At 38.6% G+C, this 23539-nt stretch overlaps 1 protein-coding gene across 1 annotated transcript in view; it reads left to right on the top strand.

Moving 5' to 3' along the window:
* LOC126474301 (uncharacterized) overlaps positions 1-23539 on the top strand; it is a 79160-nt gene that overhangs the window by 45878 nt on the left and 9743 nt on the right. The window contains exon 4 of the mRNA XM_050101767.1: positions 22550-22685. Coding sequence (XP_049957724.1) covers positions 22550-22685 — 136 coding nt within the window. The remainder of the gene's footprint in view (positions 1-22549; positions 22686-23539) is intronic.

Genomic DNA, 23539 nt, shown 5'->3' with positions numbered 1-23539 from the left:
TCCCCAGATACAGGAATGAGTTGACAGTCTCCACTCGCTGCTCCCCTATTAACAGTGGCACCTCCTTGTTCTCTGAATTTACTCTCATTTCCTTTGTTTTGCCTGTATTTATCTTGAGGCCAGCAGTCTCTGCTTCTTCTTTCAGCAAGTTTAATTTAGCTTGCATATCAGTCAGCCTTTGAGCTAATAAAACTATGTCATCTGCAAAATCCAAATCCTCCAGACATTCATGGATCCCCCACTGGATTCCTCATCTTCTGCCTGCTGTGCCTATTCTATAACTGAGTCTAGAACAAGTAGAAAAAGTGTTGGTGATGAAATGCAATCCTGCTGGACTCCGGTTGTTACATTTATGGGCTCTGTCATATTTCCCTTGTGGAGAATGCAACATTTGTAGCCATCATATAGATCTTTTATGATGTTTAAGATCTTCTGTGGTATGCCATACTTCCACAACACCTGCCAGAGCACTTTGGGTTTCACGGAATCGGAGGCCTTTTGAAAATCAATGAATGCAAGGTACATGGTTGTTTGGAATTCTTTGCTTTGCTCTAAAATGATCCTAAGAGTTTTTTTAATAAGATCAACACAAATGCGTCGTGCCCTAAAACTGGCCTGTTCTTTACGCAGTCGCTTTTCAAGAGACTCTTTAATTCTGTTTAAAATAATTCTGGTGAGGACCTTACTGGGCACTGACAACAATGTAACACCACACCAGTTGTTACAGTCTGACAAATTTCCCTGTTTTGGAAGCTTTACCACCAAATCATTTTTCCACTCCTTTGGAGATTTCTCTTAAAGCCAAATATGCTTCAGCAAGGGATGGAGCATTTTAACAGTACTTTCAATATCGGCTTTTAAGAGCTCCAGTGCTATGTTGTCTAGGCCTGGAGCCTTTGTATTCTTTAGTGTTTTCACCGCAATCTTAATTTTGTCCATTGTGGGGCACTGCAAATTTATATCTTGATCTTCTTCGACTTCTTCTGGAACATCTCTCACCTGTTCCTCCTGGTTGTCTTCACAATTTAACAGTTCCTTGAAGTGCTCCTCCCAACTCTGTAGCTGTGCCTGTTGAGTTGTAAGCGTCACCCCATCCTTGTTTTTAACTGGTCCTTCACGTCTGAAGTTCTTCATTGACAACCATTTAGTCATTTTGTAAGGATCTTTCATATTTCCTTGTCTTGCTGCCTCTTCTGCTAATTTTGCTTGCTCATCTACCCATTTCCTTACTTTGCTCTTCTGCACTCTTGTCTTACAAAGATTTAACTTAAGTTTTAGTTCTTTCCTGTGGCTGATTTCATTCCATGTAGCATCAGAGATCCATTCCTTCCTTTCATGTCCCTTAAATCCTAAGATTTTTCTCCCACATCTAAGTAACTCTCTTTGATTTTTTGCCAACATATTTCAGTTCTCTCTTCCATAAAGTTTTCTTCAGAGAGGACCTGGAATCTGTTTTGTAGTTCAAGGGCAAATGTTTCTTTGATCTGTTGGTCTTTTAACCTTGCCACATCTATTTTCTTGTACCTGTGACTGAGCTTGGTTCTATTTTCCACTATCTTCAGTCTGTATTTCTGCCAAAACTAAGTGGCGGTCACTTCCAATGTATGTTCCTCTTCTGTTTCTGACATCTAACGGAGAGTGTCGGAACTTGCGGCTTATGACTATTTGATTTTCAGTGACGTGGTCTGGGGAAACCCACATTATCTTATGGCAGTTACAGTGTGGAAACAATGTGCCTCCAAAGCCTAGGTTATGTTCAGTGCACGTATCTATCAACAGTTCACCATTTACATTCCTGACCCTCACACCATGCACACCCATGATATGTTCAATCCCTTCCTTTTCTGAACCAACTTTTGCGTTCAAGTCACCTAGAAATAGTGGTTGCTGGTGATTTCAATGTAGATTTCCTTAAAGACTCTCCCAATAAGAACCTATTTGAGTTAGTAACACTATCATTCAACTTAATTCCCACAGTAAAGTTCCCCACTAGGATAACCACTTGCTCACAAACAGCCATTGATAATATCTTTATAGAAAAGTCAAATGAACAAAATTATATTACAAAACCAATAGTCAATGGCCTCTCAGACCATGACATGCAGTTCCTTCTGTTAAATGTTAATACTGAACAGGATATAAAATCTGTTAAATCTGAGCTCAAGAGGGTAATCAGTAAGCCAAAAATTGATTATTTTAGGACACTCCTCAGAGACATTCACTGGACTGATGTTTACAGTGCTCATGGCATGAATGAAAAATATAACATTTTTGCTAATAAAGTGCTTACCTTATTTGAACACTGCTTTCCCCCAAAACTTACCAAGGTTAGAGCAAAGTCTACAAAGAAGCCATGGATTACTCGAGGAATAGGGGTATCTTGTAAAACAAAAAGAAAACTGTATCTGTCAATCCGAAACATTTCCAATGTTGATGCTATAGCACATTATAAGAAATACTGCAAAATATTAAAGACTGTAATACGGATGTCAAAGCAAATATATTACAAGGAAAAGATAGTCATATCAGATAACAAAATAAAGACAATATGGGATATAGTGAAGGAGGAGACCGGTAGAACCAGACATGAAGAGGAACAAATAGCATTAAGAGTAAATGATGCATTGGTGACAGATGTGTATAGTGTTGCAGAACTTTTTAACAAACATTTTATAACTGTTACTGAAAAGATGGGGTTGTCAGGTTCGGTAGATGCTGCTATGGATTACCTTAGACCAGACATTTCAAGTAACTTCCATAATATGAATTTGACCCTCACTACCCCAACAGAAATAATGTCCATCATAAAATCTTTAAAATCAAAAACATCTAGCGGGTATGATGAAATATCAACAAAGTTAATTAAAGAATGTGATTCTGAGCTAAGTAACATATTAAGCTATCTGTGTAACCAGTCGTTTATCAGTGGAATATTTCCCGAATGGCTGAAATATGCTGAAGTTAAGCCACTGTTTAAGAAGGGAGATAAAGAAATAGCATCAAATTTCCGTCCAATTTCACTGTTGCCAGCATTCTCAAAAATTTTTGAAAAAGTAATGTACAGTCGTCTTTATAACCATCTTATCTCAAATAACATACTGTCAAAGTCACAGTTTGGATTTCTAAAAGGTTCTGATATTGAGAAGGCTATCTACACTTACAGTGAAAATGTACTTAATTCATTAGACAAAAAATTGCAGGCAACTGGTATATTTTGTGATCTGTCAAAGGCATTTGACTGTGTAAATCACAATATCCTTTTAAGTAAACTAGAATATTATAGTGTAACAGGAAATGCTGCAAAATGGTTCAAATCTTATATCTCTGGCAGGAAACAAAGGGTGTTATTAGGAAAGAGACATGTATCAAGCTATCAGGCATCATCCAACTGGGAACTAATTACATGTGGGGTCCCACAAGGTTCCATTTTGGGGCCCTTACTTTTTCTTGTGTATATCAATGACCTTTCATCAGTAACATTACCAGATGCCAAGTTTGTTTTGTTTGCTGATGATACAAACATTGCAATAAATAGCAAATCAAGTGTAGTCTTAGAAAGATCAGCCAATAAAATATTTGTAGACATTAATCACTGGTTCCTAGCCAATTCTTTGTCACTAAACTTTGAAAAAACACACTACATGCAGTTCAGAACTTGTAAGGGGTGTCCCAAGAGTATATGTCTAACATATGATGACAAGAAGATAGAAGAAGTGGACAGTGTTAAATTCTTGGGATTACAGCTTGATAATAAATTCAACTGGGAGGAGCACACCACAGAACTGCTGAAGCGTCTTAACAAATCTCTGTTTGCAATGCGAATTTTGTCAGACATAGGGGATATAAAAATGAAAAAGCTGGCATACTATGCTTACTTTCATTCCATAATGTCATATGGGATTATTTTCTGGGGTAATTCATCAAGCCAAGCTAAAGTTTTCCGGGCACAAAAACGTGCAGTAAGAATTATATGTGGTGTGAACTCAAGAACATCCTGCAGAAGCCTGTTTAGGGAACTAGGGATACTAACTACAGCTTCCCAATATATTTATTCCTTAATGAAATTTGTCATTAAAAATATATCACTTTTTCAAACCAACAGCTCAATTCATGGAATCAATACTAGAACTAAGAATAATCTTCACAAGGATTTAAAGTCACTTAGTCTTGTACAAAAAGGTGTGCATTATTCAGGAACACACATTTTCAATAACTTGCCAGCAGCCATAAAAAGCTTAACAACCAATGAAATTCAGTTTAAGAGAAGCCTAAAGGATTTATTGGTGGCCAACTCCTTCTACTCCATTGATGAATTTCTGAGGAAAACCAACTGATTTGTATATAAGTACAACATAACTTCTGCACAATTTCAGTGCAGTAATGTGTTCACTGAAAATTTGTGTGTGTGTGTGTGTGTGTGTGTGTGTGTGTGTAAGTATAATCTAACTTCTGCACCATTTCAGTGCAGTAATGTGTTCATTGTAAATAAGTATTACAGTAGTTGTATTACATGTTTCTTACCTTATAAATAAATATAAAACTTTTTTATTTTAAATTCAGTGCAATAGTATTTGTAAAATGACTCTTAGTGTTCATTAAAAAATGACGATCATTCCACTTGGGACCTGTGGAATGGTACATTAGCTTATTTGCTTTAGTTTAAATATTTGTCATGTATTGTTGTTTTTCTGACATGTTCCACATCCTGGAGGACCTCCTCACTACGGATCAATTGGAATGAAAGTAAATCTAATCTAATCTAATCTAATATTAAGGCCATGAGGTGGCAGCCCCACCAGGACACTCGGGCAATGTGGGCTGATAACCCGCACCACCAAAAAACTAAAAGGAGAAACAGCCAGACGGATCTTAAGGATATGACCTTTGGCCTGAAAAGGAAAACCCGTATTGGTTTTTGGAATGTAAGGACATTGAGAGAGGTAGGGAGGCTAAGACAGGTTAAAAAAGAGATGGAGAACTATCAACTAGATATATTGGAACTGAGTGAAATAAGGTGGCCAGAATCTGGGGAATTCCAAACACAAAATGCATGCAGCAGATTTCTTCAGACACAGCATTGAAAAACTTGTGCCACAGCATGATATGTGCCTCAATTGGAAAGGCAATTATGTAGAAAAATAGCTTCAAAGGGTACCTTTAATATGTGTATAATAAAATTTGGTTCTTCCATATTGATAATTTTTTACACTAAAATGTCTGTTACTTTCTGGATACAAGGATGTACAGGCTGATAAGTTTCACAGACTTTTTCTTAATGAATGCTCAACTCAGACTTAAAACAATACAGACACTGTGTATGACTACCTATGAACATTACTTAATGAGAGCTGTACATGGACATTTTCCACAATGGCTTTTCTAGATTTACTTAGGACAGTTATCACAAAATGATAAAACAGAAAGTTCTAAATCTACATGCATATTCTACAAGCAACTGTATAGTGGTGGATGGAACCTCATACCTCTATTAATCATTCCCTTTTGTGTACCACTCACAAATGGAGTGAAGGAAAAATGACTGTATGCCTCTGTGCTAGCTTTAGTTTTTATTGTCTTCTCTTCACAATCGTTAAGCAAAATTTACATCGGCAGCAGTAGAATCATGCTGCAGTCAACTGCAGATGCAAGTTCTCTAAATTTTTTCATTAGTGTTTTGTGAAAAGAATGTCTTGCCTTCGAGTATTCCCATTTGAGTTCACAAAGCATTTCCATAACACTCACACATTGATCAAACCAGTTTACTACATTCTCAACAACAACATAAAACACAGGAAAAGTAAGGAATGCAGACACACATTAGGGAACTTATTTATTTTGTATAACTGTGAGCTATATATTCTTCCAATGGAAAAAAACACAAGGTCCTGTAAAGCCCACCAAGAATTAGCTGGAAACTTATATTTTCTAATTGAAACATTTCATACTCTATCATGTTATTCTATTAAAATTCACATTTTTGGAAACAGAAAAATTAGTGCTACAAGAAGGTTAGATTTTAAAACTGGAACATTCTCAAATTATGGAGATAATAATAATTGTGTATAGAGATAGCTTTGAAATTACTTTTTAAGAAAAGATGAGATATTTGGTAGAAAGAAGAAAATGAAAGCTTTCAAATGAAGTATGTCTATCATCAACAGTTATTGGCAGGACTAAGTTTTGAAGTTCATTTGGTTTTTGTCACCTGTAAGTTTGACTATTTCTGTAAATAAAATGTTTTTACTTGAACTTATTATATTATTAACATCAGCTGTGTGCAAATTATACACTGAATAATAATATTCAAAAAAATACACTTTAGAAATGATCTGGAGATTTTATATGTGCATGGAGGAGGGATCACTAATGTTAGAGTGGGTATTATATTAGTCACACATATTCTACCTTGCTATGTTTCAGTACCTACTACAGCAGGACACTATTACATCTTATTTTTGTTGTGGTCTTTAGTTAGAAGACTGGATTGATGCAGCTCTCTATGTTACTCTATTCTGTGTAATCCTCTTCATCTCCAAATAACTACTGCAACCTACATCCTTCAGAATCTACTTACTGTCTTCATCTCTTGGTATCCCTGAACAACTTTTACCCTCCACACTTCCCTCCAGCAATAAACTGGTGATTCCTAGATGTCTCAGAATGTGTTCTATCAAAGGACCCCTTCTTCTAGTCAGGTTGTGCTATAAAATCCTTGTCTCCCCAATTCTATTCAGTATCTCCTCAGTAGTTATGTGATCGACCCATCTAATCTTCAATATTCTTCTGTAGCACCATATTTGAAAAGCTTCTGTCCTCTTCTTGTCTAAACTGTTTATCATCCATGTTTCACTTCCCTGCACAGCTACACTTCTTACAAATACTTTCAGAAAAGAGTTACTGATGCTTAAATTTATACTTGATCTTAACAATCTTCTCTTTTGCAGAAATACTTTCCTGGCTATTGCCAGTCTACATTTTATATTCTCCCTATTTCAGCCATCATCAGTTATTTTGCTCTCCAAATAGCAAAATTCACCTACTACTTGAAGCATCTCATCTCCTATTCTAATTCCTTCAGCATCACCTGATTTAATTTGACTACATTGCATTATCCTTGTTTTGCTTTTGTTGATGTTCATCTTGTATCCTCTTTTCAAGACACTGTCCATTCCGTTCAAGTACTCTTCCAAGTCCTTTGCTTCCTCTGAGAGAATTACAGTGTCATTGGCCAACCTCAAGGTTTTTATTTCTTCCCCCTGGGCTTTAACTTCTACTACAAATTTTTCTGTGTTTTCTTATACTGCTTACTCACAGTACAGACTGAATAACATTGGTGATAGGCTACAAAACTTTCTCACTCCCTTTTCAACCACTGTTTCCCTTTCATGCCTCTCAACTCCTATAAAGTGCCACCTGGGTTCTGCACAAGCTGTAAATAGCCTATTGCTCTCTGTATTTTACCCCTGCTACCTTCAGAATTTCAAAGACAGTATTCAAGTCAACATCGTAAAACCTTTCTCTAAGGCTTATGACTTATGAACAAATAAGACATTGGTCAGTTGTTTCGCATTCCATAAATCATATTCACAATAATGTGGAATATGTCAACTGAAAAAAGGATTACACAGCCAATTTAAAAAATATATTATGTGACTATGGGTTGGCTATTTATAGGTTTGCAGTTGACTATGCATTTCACTTTAAGAATTTTGTGGTAGTTTAGGAGGAGCTGTTAATGAGAATCAATCATGATGTACATGTAAAAACATTTCTGCTGCCTGTCAGACAGTTTATTTCCACAGGAAGATTATTAAAGATTTTTGTGACTGCATATTTCACTACCTTCTGTTCCTAAGTTAGATTCAGCAGAAAGATGTGCAGATAATTTTCCCTTTTAGTATTGTCATTGTGAATATCTCTTTTACTCTTAACAACTATAATAGATTGTTGATAATAAATGTTATCGGTGAATAAATGTACTGCAAGGCTTAGTTGCCATACCTATTTGCTTAAACAAATACACTCATGATCAGAAAAGACAGAACACCTTGAACAACTTGAGATATGACGTTTATATTCACAGAACATGTACATTAGTATATTCTGCAGAAATGATTAGCATTTCAGTCATCTCAGTTCAGCAAGTGCCCTGTTGCCTAATGGGCACAGGGTCCACCATGGGCCCTGATACCTTGTTCCATGTTTGATGGCATCAATGCATATTAGGCTTTAATGGTGTCCTGCGATATAGCCACCCATGATGCATTCACTTCATTCCATAGTTCATCTGTGACGGTTGGTATTGGATCACAGTGTTGCACCCATTGTTTCTCCAAATTACACCTATTTTCGATTGGTGACAAGTCTGATGATCTGACAGGCCAAGGCACAAGACTGACATCCTGTGATGCCATGAAGGCATGCGTTCATCCAAAAACATGTGATTATGCATTGCCTTGCTGAAACATAGCATCTGGAGTGTTGTGCAGAAAGGGTATGGCTTTGGGTTGCAGGATGTCATTCATGTAGGCCACACTGGTCATAGTGCCATGGACATGCACCAACTGTGATTTTTGTTGCACCCAAAAGCGCTCCACACCATAAAGCCTTGAGTTAGTGCTGTATGTCTTGTGTGAATGCAGTCACTGTGACACCACTCGCCATGTAAGTGGCGAACAAAAATGCGGCCATCATTTTCAGACTTTTTGGATTCATCCAAAAACATTATCTGATGCCATTCCTGTTCCCAGTGATGTCACTCCATACACCATTGCTGTGTAGCATGTTTCTGCAGATTTGTTAAAGGAAGGCAGAGAAATGTATGATGTGCACATAATCCAGGCTGTAATAAATGGTGACGGTCTTTCATCCCTTCTAGTGTACAATGTGTTATACTGTTCCACTGTTGTTCCAGAGCTGATGAGTATGCAGATCTGTCCTGCAATGCCATTCAGATGAGGTGTCAGTCTTCTTGGAGGATGATCTGGGTTGTGCAAGCTGACCCATCTTGTGTGTTCTACAGTCTTCCATGAACCATTCTGCACACACCTGTTGCACTGCCAAAACACTTCATCCCACACAAGCAGCAATTTCCTGGATATATCCATCACATTCTCTCATGTCAATAATGCACCCTCTTTCAAACTCACTGATCTGATGTTGTGGTTCAGGCATGCATCTGCGAGGCATACTGCACGTCCACTCAAGTCACACATCAATTTATAGAGACAACAAGAGCCGCAGGCACATTTTATTGGTAGGTGGTTTTGTGCCTTGTTACGATGTTGACCTCAAACCTGTGGGCCAACATGGTTCAAATGCTAATAATTTCTGCAGAACATACTAATGTATATGTCCTGTGAATACGAGCATACTCTCTCTAGTCATTCAAGGAGTTCTGTTTTTTCTGAACATGAGTGTACATGCATCTGGGCACAAAAATGCAGTGTGTGTTTCATGAGCCCTTGATCATTGCTCATCTTGGAGAAATAGGTTGGGAGAAAGGCTATTTGAGATGGAAAGTGTTGAGCAACACTGTTCACTTACAGGTCTCTGGCTCCTGTGTTTGTACATCTAATTTTTGAGTATATAGTGCTCTGAGGGTGAACATGTAGAACAGAAATATACAGCATTCAAACATTTACAATTTGCCATAGACCAGTAAGCATTGAGCAGCATTTTGAGGGTGGAAAAACCTATCACTGTTAAATAGCTATATTAGAAAGTTGCTCCAAAGGAGAGAGAGTTTAGTTGCAGATCGGAGCATAGTCAAAACGTGATTCACAAACAAAAGCTGAAAAACGCCAAAAAGAGCATAAGATGAGCAATGCAAGAAGCATACAGCAATGTTGAAAGTAAAATTCAGCCAACTGCTCTTACTACAAATCCTTACCTGAAACAGTAAGGGGACTGAAATCATTTGTTCAGCCTCTCAGTGACTGTTCTGGCATCAAATATGAAAATGGGGAGATGATGAAAATACTAAATTTGATCTTCTGAAACTGTTTCACTGAGGAAGTTTGTAATGAGGTTCCTCCTTTCAGTTAACACATGAATGTTGAAATGGCAAATATTGAGATATGTGATCATTCAATGGAAACTCAACTAAAACTACTCAGTAGTGGAAAAGCATTGGGCTGAATGAGATACATGAGAGATTCTAGAGATTACGAGGAAGAACCTACTCCCCTTCTAACAGTAGTTTGCCATAGCTCACTGGAGCAATGAATTGTTACTAGCAACTGGGAAAAAGCATAAATCATTTTGTTTTCAAGAGCGGTGCACATTATTACAGGCATATATAATTGATGTCAGTCTGTTGTAGGACATGTTTTATGCTTGTAGAGTATGAGTTTTTGGGGAACAAAAAGCTCCTACATAAACCAGCATAGATTCTACAAAAAAATATCTTGCAAAATTCTGCTTGTCCTGTTCATCTGTGAGATTCACAGGGAAAGCTGAAAGTGCAAGGAATATGTAGAGGTTCCATATAAGGGAAACAAACTTCAGTACAACATTATAGAAAGAGAAGAGGAAGCAGATCAAGATGAGATGGGTAACATGATACTCCAAGAATAATATGACAGATCACTGAAAGACCAAATGGAAACAAGGCTTCTGGAATAGATGACATTCTCTCAGAATTACTTAGATATGTGGGAGAGCCAGCTATCATAAAATTATTTATTTTCCTTGGTGCTCAGGATACATGAGATAAGTGAAATACCACCAGAATTCAGAAAGAATGTCATAATTCCAGTTCCAAAGGAAGAAGTTTCAGACAGATGTGAATACTACCAAACCATATTGACATGAACACTACTAAACCATATTGACATTAATTATTTGAAGGAGAATGGAAAAACTGATAGAAGCTGATCTTGGGGAAGATTAGTTTGGGTTCTGGAGAAATTTAGGAACACACGAGGCAATACTAACCCTGATGGCTTATCCTAGAAGATAGGTTGAAGACAGGCAAACCTACATTTATAGCATTGGTAGGTTTAGAGAGAGCTTTTGACAATGATGACTGAGAGAACAAAAGGTTATTTACAACTGAAGTGGAGTTAGAGCTGAAGAACATGAAAGGGAAGCTGTTGTTGAGGAGGGAGTGAGACAGGGTTATAGGCTGTCCCCAGTGTTAATCCTTTCTACATTGATTATGCTATAAATAAAATCAAGGAGAAACTTGGAAAGGCAATTAAAGTTCACAGAAAAGAAGTAAAACCTTTGAGGTTTGCTGATTACATTGTAGTTCTGCCACAGATGGCAAACGACTTGAAAGAGCAGTTGGAGGAATGGATAGTATCTTTATAAGAGATTATAAGACGAATATGGATTTAAATGTCAGGAAGTCATTTCTGAAAGTATTTGTATGGAGTGTAGCCATGTATGGAAGTGAAACGTGGACGATAAATAGTTTAGACAAGAAGAGAATAGAAGCTTTCGAAATGTGGTGCTACAGAAGAATGCTGAAGATTAGATGGGTAGATCACATAACTAATGAGGAGGTATTGAATAGAATTGGGGAGAAGAGAAATTTGTGGCTCAACTTGACTAGAAGAAGGGATCGGACATGTCCTGAGACATCAAGGGATCACCAATTTAGTATTGGAGGGCAGCATGGAGGGTAAAAATTGTAGAGGGAGACCAAGAGATGAATACATTAAGCAGATTCAGAAGGATGTAGACTGCAGTAGGTACTGGGAGATGGAGAAGCTTGCACAGGATAGAGTAGCATGGAGAGCTGCAGCAAACCAGTCTCAGGACTGAAGACCACAACAAGATGAATATGAATGACAGTAAAACAAGGAGAATGGAATGTAGTTGAAATAAATCACTTGATAATGAGCTAATTAGTTTAGAAAATGAGACATTAACGTAGCAGATGAGTTTTGATATTTGGACAGCAAAATAGCTGATGATGGCCAAAATGGGGGGCTACAAAATGTGCATGACAGTAGCAAGAAAAGCATTTATGAAAAAGAGGAATTTGTTAACATCTGATATAAATTTAAGTGTTAGACAGCCTTTTCTGAAGGTATTTGTCATCAGTGAAGTCTTGTATGGGAGTGAAATGTGGGTGATAAGCAGTTAAGACGAGATGAGAATAAAAGATTTTGAAATTTAGTACTATAGAAAAATGCTGAAAGTTACATTGGTATATCGAATAACAAATGAGCAGGTATATAAGTGATCATAGTTGGAATTCTCTGCAACAGACAGAATGGTCACAAGAAAGCATTAGTGTTGTTATCACGCTGGGACTTGGAGATGAAGAGTACTGATTTATCAGCTCCTGACAGAGTTTGAAAGAGGCCTCCATCACGTCATCTGTTCAAATCATGCAATATCCAGATGTTTAATGCATTCTTATGTGACAGTAGCCTGACTATTAAGTGCATGGGAACACATTTGTATTTGTATTTCTTTATTGGTCCTGTAAATCATGTTTAGGTACATATTTTACACAAACGATGTAGGACAAGTCAGGTTGGAACAGTATATACAACATCATACACATTGTTATTTTGAAAGGGTAAATAATTAAAAATTATTCAATACATGTTGAATATAGATGACAAATTTAATATAATTAAATAAAATGATAGACATATTAAGACTATTTGAGCAGTTACACTACACTTTTGTGGTACTCTTAAAACTCAGAAACAGAATAGAAGCAGTGGTCAAGCAAGTACTCTTTCAGTTTCACTTTAAACTTTTGTAAATTTTTCATCTGTTCCAAATAGGATGGCATGTGATTGTACAGCATTATACCAGTATGATACACTCCCCTCTTACAAATGTTTGTATTACTGTATTGACATGCAAGTAATGCTTCTGCCTAGTATCATGAGGGTGATAATCACAGTTACACTTGAAGATATTTCCATCTTTTAAAATAGTTCCTTTTGTGAAATTTAATATTTCATACATATATAAGCAAGGAAAAGGCAGTATATTGAGATTTTTAAATATTGGTCTACAGGAGTCTCTGTACTTAGCATGGTCCATTATTCTAACAATCTTTTTCTGTAGCCTAAATGTTTTGTTTGTACCTACAAACAAGGGTTGGCATTCTTGTCATGAAGGTTCCGGTTGACCATGTCTGACCACCACAATGGAAGATTGCTGTATTATGCACCGAGCACATCATAGTCTCTTTACATCTGCACCTGCCGTCCAGGGTCACGTAATAGACTAACTGCAGGATTCTGTGTAATTTTGCAGCAGACCGACTAGCGAATTACAGTCCCCCATGTAGCTGTCTGTTAACACCAGAACACAAACAGCTGCATTTAGAGTGGTGACGTGACTAGAAAGTGCGGAATTCTGATGAATAGTGCCATAATGTGTTCAGTGATGAATGCGGTAATGCACTACACCACCGGGATGAATGTTGTTGGTGAGTACAGCAGCAATGTTGGGAGAGGTCCTGTGTTTCTGCTGTTTTGGACCAAGCAGAGTAGTGCAGTGATTAGCACACTGGACCCACATTCAGGATGACGACAGTTCACACCCACATTCAGTCATCCTGATTTAGGTTTTCTATGATGTCCTTAAATTGCTTAAGGCAAATTCTAGGATGGTTCCTTCCAAAGGACAGAGCTGATTTCCTCCTCAATCATTTTCTGATCCGATCTAGTACCCAGTCTCTAATGACTTCATTGTCAATGGGACATTTGTGTGAGGAACCATCAGGAATGACTTCGGGTTATGGTTGGTAGTAGTTAATTGAATTCTGACAGCAGAACAGTACATCATGGACATCCTGCATCCCCATATGTACACTACGTGGTCAAAAGTATCTGGACACCTGGCTGAAGATGACTTAAAAGTTCATGGTGCCCTCCATCGTTAATGCTGGAATTCAATATGGTGTTGGCCCACCCTTAGCCTTGATGACAGCTTACACTCTCGCAGGCATACGTTCACTCAGGTGCTGGGTTTCTTGGGGAATGGCAGTCCATTCTCCATGGAGTGCTGCACTGAGGAGAGGTATCGATGTCTGTCAGTGAGGCCCGGTACGAAGTCAACGTTCCAAAACATCGCAAAGATGTTCAATAGGATTCAGATCAGCACTCTGTGCATGCCAGTCCATTATAGGGATGTTATTGTCATGTAACCACTGCGCCACGGGACGTGCATTATGAACAGCTGCTTGATCGTGTTAAAAGATGCAATCTCCATCCCCGCATTGCTCTTCAACAGTGGGAAGCAAGAAGGTGCTTAAAACAGCAATGTAGGCCTGTGTTGTGATAGTACCATGCAAAACAACAAGGGGTGCAAGCCCCCTCCACGAAAAACATGATCACACCATAACACCACCGCCTCCGAACTTTACTGTTGGCACTACACACACTGACAGACGACATTCACCAGGCATTCGCCATACCCACACCCTGCCATCAGATCACCACATTGTGTACCGTGATTAGTCACTCCACACAACGTTTTTCCACTGTTCAGTCATCCAATATTTATGGTCCTTACACCAAGCAAGGCGTCATTTGGCATTTACCGGCATGATGTGTGGCTTACCAGCAGCCGCTCAACCATGAAATCCAAGTTTTCTCACCTCCCGCCTAACTGTCATAGTACTTGCAGTGTATCCTGATGCAGTTTGGAATTGCTGTGTGATGGTCTGGATAGATGTCTGTCTATTACACATTATGACCCTCTTGAACCATCGACAGTCTCAGTCAACGGACGAGGTCGGCGTGTACACTTTTGTGCTGGACGTGTCCCTTCATGTTTCCACTTCACTATCACATCAGAAACAGTACACCTAGGGATGTTTAGGAGTGTGGAAATCTCGCATACAGATGTGTGACACAAGTGACACCAAATCACCTGATCACATTAGAAGTCCGTGAGTTTGGCAGAGCGCCCCATTGTGCTCTCTCACGATATCTAATGACTACTGAAGTAGCTGATATGGAGTACCTGGCAGTAGGTGGCAGCACAATGCACATAATATGAAAAACCTATGTTTTTGGGGGTGTCTGGATACTTTTGACCACATAGTGTACCTCTAATGCAACAATATCATGCTGCCATTCTTCGACAGGAAAATGCTTGTACACAAATGGCACATGTCTATTTTTACTGTCTGCATGATGCTGATGTACTTATGTGGCCATTAAAATCTCACATCTGTCACCAACTGAACATATATGTAAACAGCTCAGAGATTGGCTTTATCGCAGTGCCAGTATACGGGATACTGAGGAGCAGCTACAACAGCTGTGGGCTAGCTTGCCTCAGTAGAGGATACAACGGCTTCATGAGACTCTTCCAAACTGAATCAGTGGATGCAATCAGATCAGAGGAGGCACAATGTCATACCAAGTGGGCTCGCGTTGCTAGTGTCTTTACAAATTTGGCTCGATATTGCAATTACTGAAACAACATTTAAAACCCTCTCAAACCATTAAGTTTCATTTTGCTTCCTCCTCTCCTTCTGAGTGCTTCATTTTTTTTGTAATTCAGTGTATAACTGATAATATGAAATAATGTCAGTATTACACAAAATCTGACTTCTGTACAACTTCAGTGCTGTAACATGATCAATGTAAATTAGTGTTTTAAAATGATTTTTCTAATTTTTCTATGTAACAATGTGTGGCTACAGTAGACTAATAATTTCATAGCTTCCTCAGTGTATTGAACATTTATATGTTTTGAGACAATTTGCTATAATCTTTAAAATGAAAATAGGTTTGAAATTTTTTCTTTATTCCACATCCATTTCATTTGGACCTGTGGAAGGTGCACTAGCATGTCATTCTTTTCCTCTGTAAATATTTACTATGTATTCTTGTTTTCTGACATGTTGTACATCCTCACAATGCATCTATGAGAGGAAAAATATATGTAATATGAAATCTAATCTAATCATGTGTAGGATACTGAGAAACTACCAACAGTAGACATGACATACAAAACACTTCTACAGCCCATATTTCTATATTGCTGAAATGTATTGAATCCATATCAGGTCAGATGAACAGGGGGCATTAAAAATATATGAAGAAAGTTGCTGGAAATGATAATGGCCTGACAGAGAGAGTGTGACAGAAATGTTGGGAAAAAAAGCTAGCATAGACTCAAAGGAAGATGTCATGCATGTTGCAACAACCTGCTTATAAAAATTCAAGAACCGCATTTCATGACATGAGCTACACATATTCATCAGCTCTATATCTATCTCTATAATAGGGATTGTGCAAACAGAATTAAATGTACAACAGCTGGCACGGAGTTGTACAAGCAGTTGTCCTTCCCACACACTGTCCATGAGTGGGATAAGAAGAAACTTTAATACAGTATCTTGTACAATAAATGTACTATCTGCCACAGTCTTCACAGTAATTCTCTGAGTATGGGTGTAGAAGAATATATTTATAGCAGTTTAAGGATAACTAATAATTAATGTAGTTTCTAACAGGTGCTTCACTTTGTTACTATACAACCTGATTCATTCTACATGCCTGAAGGCTCTCCTCCTGATGAGATCTACAAAACATTATCTGCATCTAATCTATATACATACTGTGGAAGCCACCATGTGGTACATGGCAGACAGTACCTTGTACCACTACTAGCCACTTCCTTTCCTATTTCATTCACAAGGGAAAAATGACTGCTATACACCTTCATATAAGCCCTAATTTCTCTCGTCTTATCTTTGTGGTCCTTACTCAAATTGTACATGGGTACTAGCAGAATAATCTACAGTTGTCCTCAAAATCTAGTTCTCTAAATTCCACAATAGTGCCTCTTGAAAAGAACATTGTCTTTCCTCCAGGGATTCTCATGTGAGACAGTGAAGCATTCCTGTAATACCAGTAACAAATCTAGCAGCACATCTCTGAATTGCTTTGATATCTTCCTTTAATCTGACCCGGAGGGGATACCAGACACTCAAGCAGTATACAAAAAAAAGGCCCCACTAATGTTCTATATGCCATCTCCTTTATAGGTATGTTGCACTTCTCCAAATTACCTAAATAAAATGAAGTTGAGCATTCACCTTTCCTACTACCAATCTGACACACTCATTCCATTTTGTATCACTTTGCAACATTATGCCTAGATATTTAAACAATGTGACTGTGTCAATCAGCACATTACTAATGCTGTACTCAAACATATTGGATTGTTTTTCCTAATCAGCCACATTAACTTACATTTTCTTACATTTAGAGCCAGCTGCCATTCATCACACCACCTAGAAACTCTGTCTAAGTCACCTCATATCCTAATACTGTCACTCAAGAACAACGCCTTCCTGTACCCCACAGCATCATCATGAAACAGTTGCAGATTGCTGCCCACCCTGTCCACCAGATCATTTATGTATACAGAAAATAATAGTGTTGTTACCTATTGCATTTCCCTGGCAGACTCTGATGATTCCCTGTTCACTGATGAACACTCACCATTGAGGATAAAAAAACTGGGTTCTATTACTTAAAAATTCTTTGAGCCACTCACACATCTGATAACTTAATCCATCTGCTCGGACATTCGTCAACAGCCTGCAGTGGGGCACCATGTCAATCACTTTCTGGAAATCTAGGAATATGGACTCTGTCTGCTGCCCTCCATCCATGGTTAGCAGGACACCATGTGAAAAAGGGCTAGCTGAGTTTCGCACAAGCGATGCTTTCTAAATCTGTGCTGATTTGTGAACAGAAGCTTTTCTGTCTTAAGTAAATTTATTATATTTGAACTCAGAATGTGTTCAAGAATTCTGCAGCAGACCAGTGTTAAGGACATTGGTCTGTAATTAAGAGGGTCCATTCTTTCACCTTGCTTATATACGGCAGTCATGTGCACTTTTTTCAAGTCACTTGGTATTTTCCGTGGGAAGAGAGATTCGCAATAAATGCTAAGCTAAGGAAGGGGCCAAAGCCACAGAATACTCTCTGTAAAACCAAATTGGGTTTCCATCTGGACCTGGTGACTTGTTTCCAACTCTTTCAGTTGCTTCTCTATGCCAGGGATGCCTATTTCTATGTTTCCCACATGGAGTCTGTGTGACAGTCAAACAATGGTATATTTGTATGATCCTCTTGATGAATGATTTCATAAATGTGAAATTTAAAACTTCAGCTTTCCTTATGCCATCTTCTACCTGGTCGATGAGTGAGTAGATAGAAAGAGAGAAGCCTTCACCCACTTAGTGATTTTATGTATAAACAAAATTTTCTTGGGATCTCAGCACGAGCTTTTGCTAAGGTACTACAGTGGAAGTTATATGCTTCACACATTGATCTTCTTCCAGAGACATGACTTTCTATTAACTTTTGACTGTCAACCTTTGCTCTTTCTTTCTTTCTTGAACCGTGAGTGTAACAATATCTGTTTCCTCAGCATCAATATCTGTTTTCTCAGCATTTTATGAATTTGATTATTAAACCATGGAAGGTCTTTTCCATCCTTAATCCACTTATGTGGCACATACATCTGCAGAGTGTGATTTACAATCAGTTTAAATTCTGCTCATAATTCCTCTATCTCTGTCACATTGAAACTAAATGATGTACATTCATTGTCTAAGTGGGATGCTAACAACTGCTTTGACTTCAGTAACCATTGTCGCTATGGTGATACCATGAACAGTAATCCCCGTCTCTATACTAACACTGTTGATAGGGTCAGGCCCATTTGTAGTTACAAGATCTAAAATACTTATGTTGCATTTGGTTTGTCTTACCAGTTGTTCAAGGCAGTTTTAGGAAAAATGTTACCAAAAGTACTTCAGAAGACTGTCTGTCTGTACCACTTGCATTGAATCCACAGATGTTTCTGTCTATACTCAACAGATTAAAGTCACATCCAACTAATACTGTATGATCTGGGTATTTCTGCACTATTAAGCATAGACTTTTTTTTGAATAATTCTAAAACTGTTACAGTGGAATCAAGCGGTTGGTAAAAATATCTGATAATTGAATTCACCTAGGCCTGCTACTCATGTCCAGTAAATTCAAACTCAATTTCAACCTCAGTAGATACAACATTTTTGTCAACAATAATGATCACTCCCCCTCCTGTGGTAGCTAATCTGTCTTTTGGATAGACATTCTGTGCCTCATACGATGAAATTGTTCTGAATGTAGTAACTGCATGCTACTATTAATTCAGCCTGTAGATCCACAATAGCAGAAGAATATTTACCTGCTATAGTTCCTTAAAGGTGGTCAATTACATGCTTGATAATTAAACACTTGCACATGCCGGGCACACGATAACAGAAATGTAGCAACATAACATGGAATAACAAGTAACATTTATTAAGAGTATGTCACAAAATGACATGTAGCTTCAGTACAATTTGATGCATGGCACTTGATGTCCTAAACCTAATACAATGAAATCTACATAAGTTTTGCTGTCTCTTAGCAGTCTACAGTGTTGTCACAATAACTGATAGTAACATGCAGACACATTTGATAGACCAAATAATTCATAAATAGCGACTGCCAAATTGGAAGGTAGTCTTTAGAAAACTGTAATCAGCTGAATAATGGCTGACTTACAATTCTGTGAGTACCCACAGCATGTTGTGTTCTTGTGCCAGTCTGTGGAAAGATTTCCAGGTCCGCCAGTGTGAGACCGAAGCAATGTAGACCACAGTTGACAGCACTCCATAAAGTGCCTGTCCATGTTCCCAACAGATGTATACAATGTGCTGGAGGAGTGGCACGGAAGTGGGAAAAGGTCCACTTTTGGGAGTGCCATAAGATGCTGCCCCACAGACCTAAGAGGCACCAGGCGAGTTGTTATGCCCATGTGGTGGTGGCCTCTCACAGTGGTTTTTTTTTTTTTTTTTGTACACAACAGAATGAATGAATGTTTCACACAAACTGCCATCCTTAGCCAGGCAGCCAGCAGACCTCAGTTTGGAACTTGAAGAAATCATTGCTTTACACATGACAGCAAGTAGCAGCATATTCACAGTACACCACCACTGTGCTGCTCATAACACACTTTTTATCTTGCTCAACTGTACAGTTCATTTTAAAAATGGAGTTGTACAATCAGTCCAAGTGACATGTGGAAATGGGTGAGTGGGGTAGGAGGACTGGAGGGATGGGTGTTGTACAATGACGTACTTTTTAAATTATCATTGGTATTGTATAGTTAGATCATATTTGTTCAATATTCTGCTGTATTTTTACTCCAGAGGAAAGAATAATATAGGTTATCACACATTATGTTTTTAGTGTTTGATATTTAGTGTGTTCTGAGTAAATGTAGAATTATATCTGTTTCTCTCAGAAGTACAGGACAGGATCATACTGACCTAATTGTGAAGCATACTGTTGGAAAATGCATTCTTATACATAATGTAGAACATTTGTACAAGTTGTACTTTCAAAATTCTCTTTCTACTTAGTATGCATTTACTATCCATTTCTGTTCATTTTAGACAAAGGAAAAATCCAGGATGGAATGTAACAATATTATGAAAAGGGTAGTTGCCACTCACCATATAGTAGAGGTACTGAGTCACAGATAGGCACAACGCAGACTGTCAGAAAGTGAGCTGTTGGCCAACAAGGCAGTGTTCAATAGTGATAAGGCCATAGGCATTCCCAAAACCCAATGAATTACAAACCAACAACCTCCTTCCTAGTCACTATGACCAACTATATCCTCACCCACAATTTCTTCTCCTTTGAAGGCACTACCTGCAAAGAAATCCGAGGTACAGCTATGGGACCCGCAAGGTGCCATCCTATGCCAACCTATTCAGGAGCCATCTAGAGGAATCCTTCTTAAGCACTCAGAATCTCAAACACCTCACCTGGTTCAGATTCGCTGATGACATCTTCATGATCTGTCTCAAGGATGAGGCCAGCCTATCCACATTCCTCCAGAATCACAACACCTTCTCCCCCATTCACTTCACCTGGTCACACATAACCCAACAAGCCACCCTCCTAGATGTTGACCTCCACGTCAAAGATGGCTAGATCAGTACCTCTGTCCCTATCAAACCTACCAGAAACCATAAATACGTCCACTTTGACAACTGCTACTCATTCCATACCAAGAAGTCCCTTCCATACAGCCTGGCCAACCACCATTGTCGCATCTGTAGAGACAAAGCAGTCTCTCTTGAAATATACTGAGGGTCTCATTGAGGCCTTCACAGATCATAAATACCCTCCAAACATTGTACAGAAACAGATCTTCCATGTCTTATCTTTCCAGTCACACAACACCTTCCAAAGTCCTACCATCCTGCGTCAGAGGAGCAGTCCCCTTGTGACTTAGTACCACCCAGGACTGGAGCAACTGAATCACATTCTTCGCCAGAGTTTTGACTACCTCTCATTGTGCCCTGAAATGAGGAATATCTCACCCACTATCCTTCCCATCCCTCCCACAGTGGCATTCTGCTGCCTACCAAACCTACACAATATCTATGTCCATCCCTACACAGCCTCTGCTCTCCACCTCTTGCCTCATGACTCTAATCCATGTAACAGACTTAGTTGCAAGACCTGTCCCATACAACCTTCCACCACCACTTACTCCAGTTCGGTCACATGCATCACCTATTTCATCAAAGGCAGGGCTACCTGTGGAACTAGTCATGTGATCTAAAAGCTAAGTTGCAACCACTGTGCTGCAGTCTACATGGACATGACAACCAACAAGCTGTCTATCTGCATGAATAGCCACCAACAAACTGGGGCCAAGAAAGAGATGCACCACCCCACTGCTGAGCACACCATCCAACATGACATTCTTCATTTCAATGACTGCTTCACAGCCTATCCCATGTGGATCCTTTTCACCAACACCAGCTTTTCAGCATTGCACAAGTGGTAACTCTCCATGCAATATATCCTACGTTCTCGTAATCCTCATGGCCTCAGCCATTGTTAGTCATTGTCTTTACCCATCTAGCCTCTTCCCTGTTCAAATTCTTCACTACCCTCTATTCCACCAACACACCCTCATTCTTTTTACTTCTCTCCTTTCCCACAATCCTCCCCTCCCCCCTCCCCCTTCTGTACTCCATCTAACCTCCTGACTGCACCTAGCTGCCCTATCCTCTCTCCACCTCATCCTGGTATGCTCCTACAATTAGCATTTTACTGTCCTCCATCTCTACCCTGCTATCTCTTCCCCTCCCCCTCCCTGCCCCAGCCTTCTCCATATGCCCACCACCTAGCTGTCTCTTCCATCATGTGCTGCTGCTCACAGTCTGGCTTCAGCTACTAGAGACTGTGGTCATGTGTGTGAGTTGTGTTTGTGTGAGTGTGTGTGTTGCTTATTTTCAACAAAAGCCTTGTTGGCCGAAAGGTCACTTTCTGACAGTGCCTATCTGTGACTCAGCATCTCTGTTCATTTTAAGTGATAATGGTAGTTATTATAAAAATTGGAAAGAATTATCTGTCATTAAAAAAAAAGAAATCTATTTATAAAATAGTGCATGGACCTCAACCACAGAGATTAGATTTAGAATTCTAGACACATGCTGTCTACAGCTCACCTGACTGTTACCTTCTATTTACAGCTGTTGCTGATCTTCTCATCCTGATTCTCTGGGGTGTTCAGTACGCAGTTACACTGGCAGACAATGTAGCATTTGCACAGGTCATTGCTGGCCAATATTTATCAGATGGGCATGCAGCACTTGGATACTCCTATTGGTCAGTATGAAATCATCCATAGTAACTACTAGTATTGTAATTTACTTTAGTAAGCCCCAGCACCACCTCCTTAGCACCTGAACAATTCCTTGCAGCATAATGCAACATTGTTAAAACATGTAGTTATTACTAATAAATTTATCACTGGGAAATATGGAAGGAAAGAAAAAAAATCAGTTAAAACAAACATATGCTTTTAGTGGACATGGAATCAGAAAAGACAGTGAAAGCAGCCAGCCATTAAAAATTATGAAGAGCTGATTTTAAAATTCTAATTCTTGGTTAGATTTTGTTGCTTTTATTTATTTTTAATATTCTGTTATTCTTTTTAAATTTTATTTTAACACCCAGAAGAAAAAAATTCTAAATCCAAAAGCTAAATATGTATTGTTACATATTACATATCAGAATGGCAAAAAATGCTGCATGATGAACATATTAAGTGAAGATTCAATCCCTGAAAAAACTGACAGAAGCAATATTTCTTAATGATTGTATGTTTTTGCTGCACATGGAAGACTGAGGACTGAGACACATTCTTAGAGGAACCTAGAAAACAGAAATTATGTGAATGAAAGAACAAGTGTTGTGTTGATATGTGCTACCATTCCGTCATGACTGACAATGTGCTGAAAACCTATGTTGCACAGCACTGAAAATTGAGGTTCAGATGTATGTGGAACACTCAACTTGCAGAATGGTTTGTAATTCTGCCAATATCTCTGATTAACTGAAGTAAGGCTTATAGGAAACAGGCAAATACAGAGAATTATTTGATTTACATTTTATCAACTAAGAAAGTGCACCAAAATGAAACCACTCATAAGAGCCTTCAGCTTATGAAAGACCACATT

The sequence above is a fragment of the Schistocerca serialis genome, chromosome 4 (genome assembly GCF_023864345.2).
Source record: "Schistocerca serialis cubense isolate TAMUIC-IGC-003099 chromosome 4, iqSchSeri2.2, whole genome shotgun sequence".
Classification (NCBI taxonomy): domain Eukaryota; kingdom Metazoa; phylum Arthropoda; class Insecta; order Orthoptera; family Acrididae; genus Schistocerca; species Schistocerca serialis.
The sequence above is the reverse complement of the archived record's forward strand: the minus strand, read 5'-3'. Positions and strand labels throughout refer to the sequence as shown.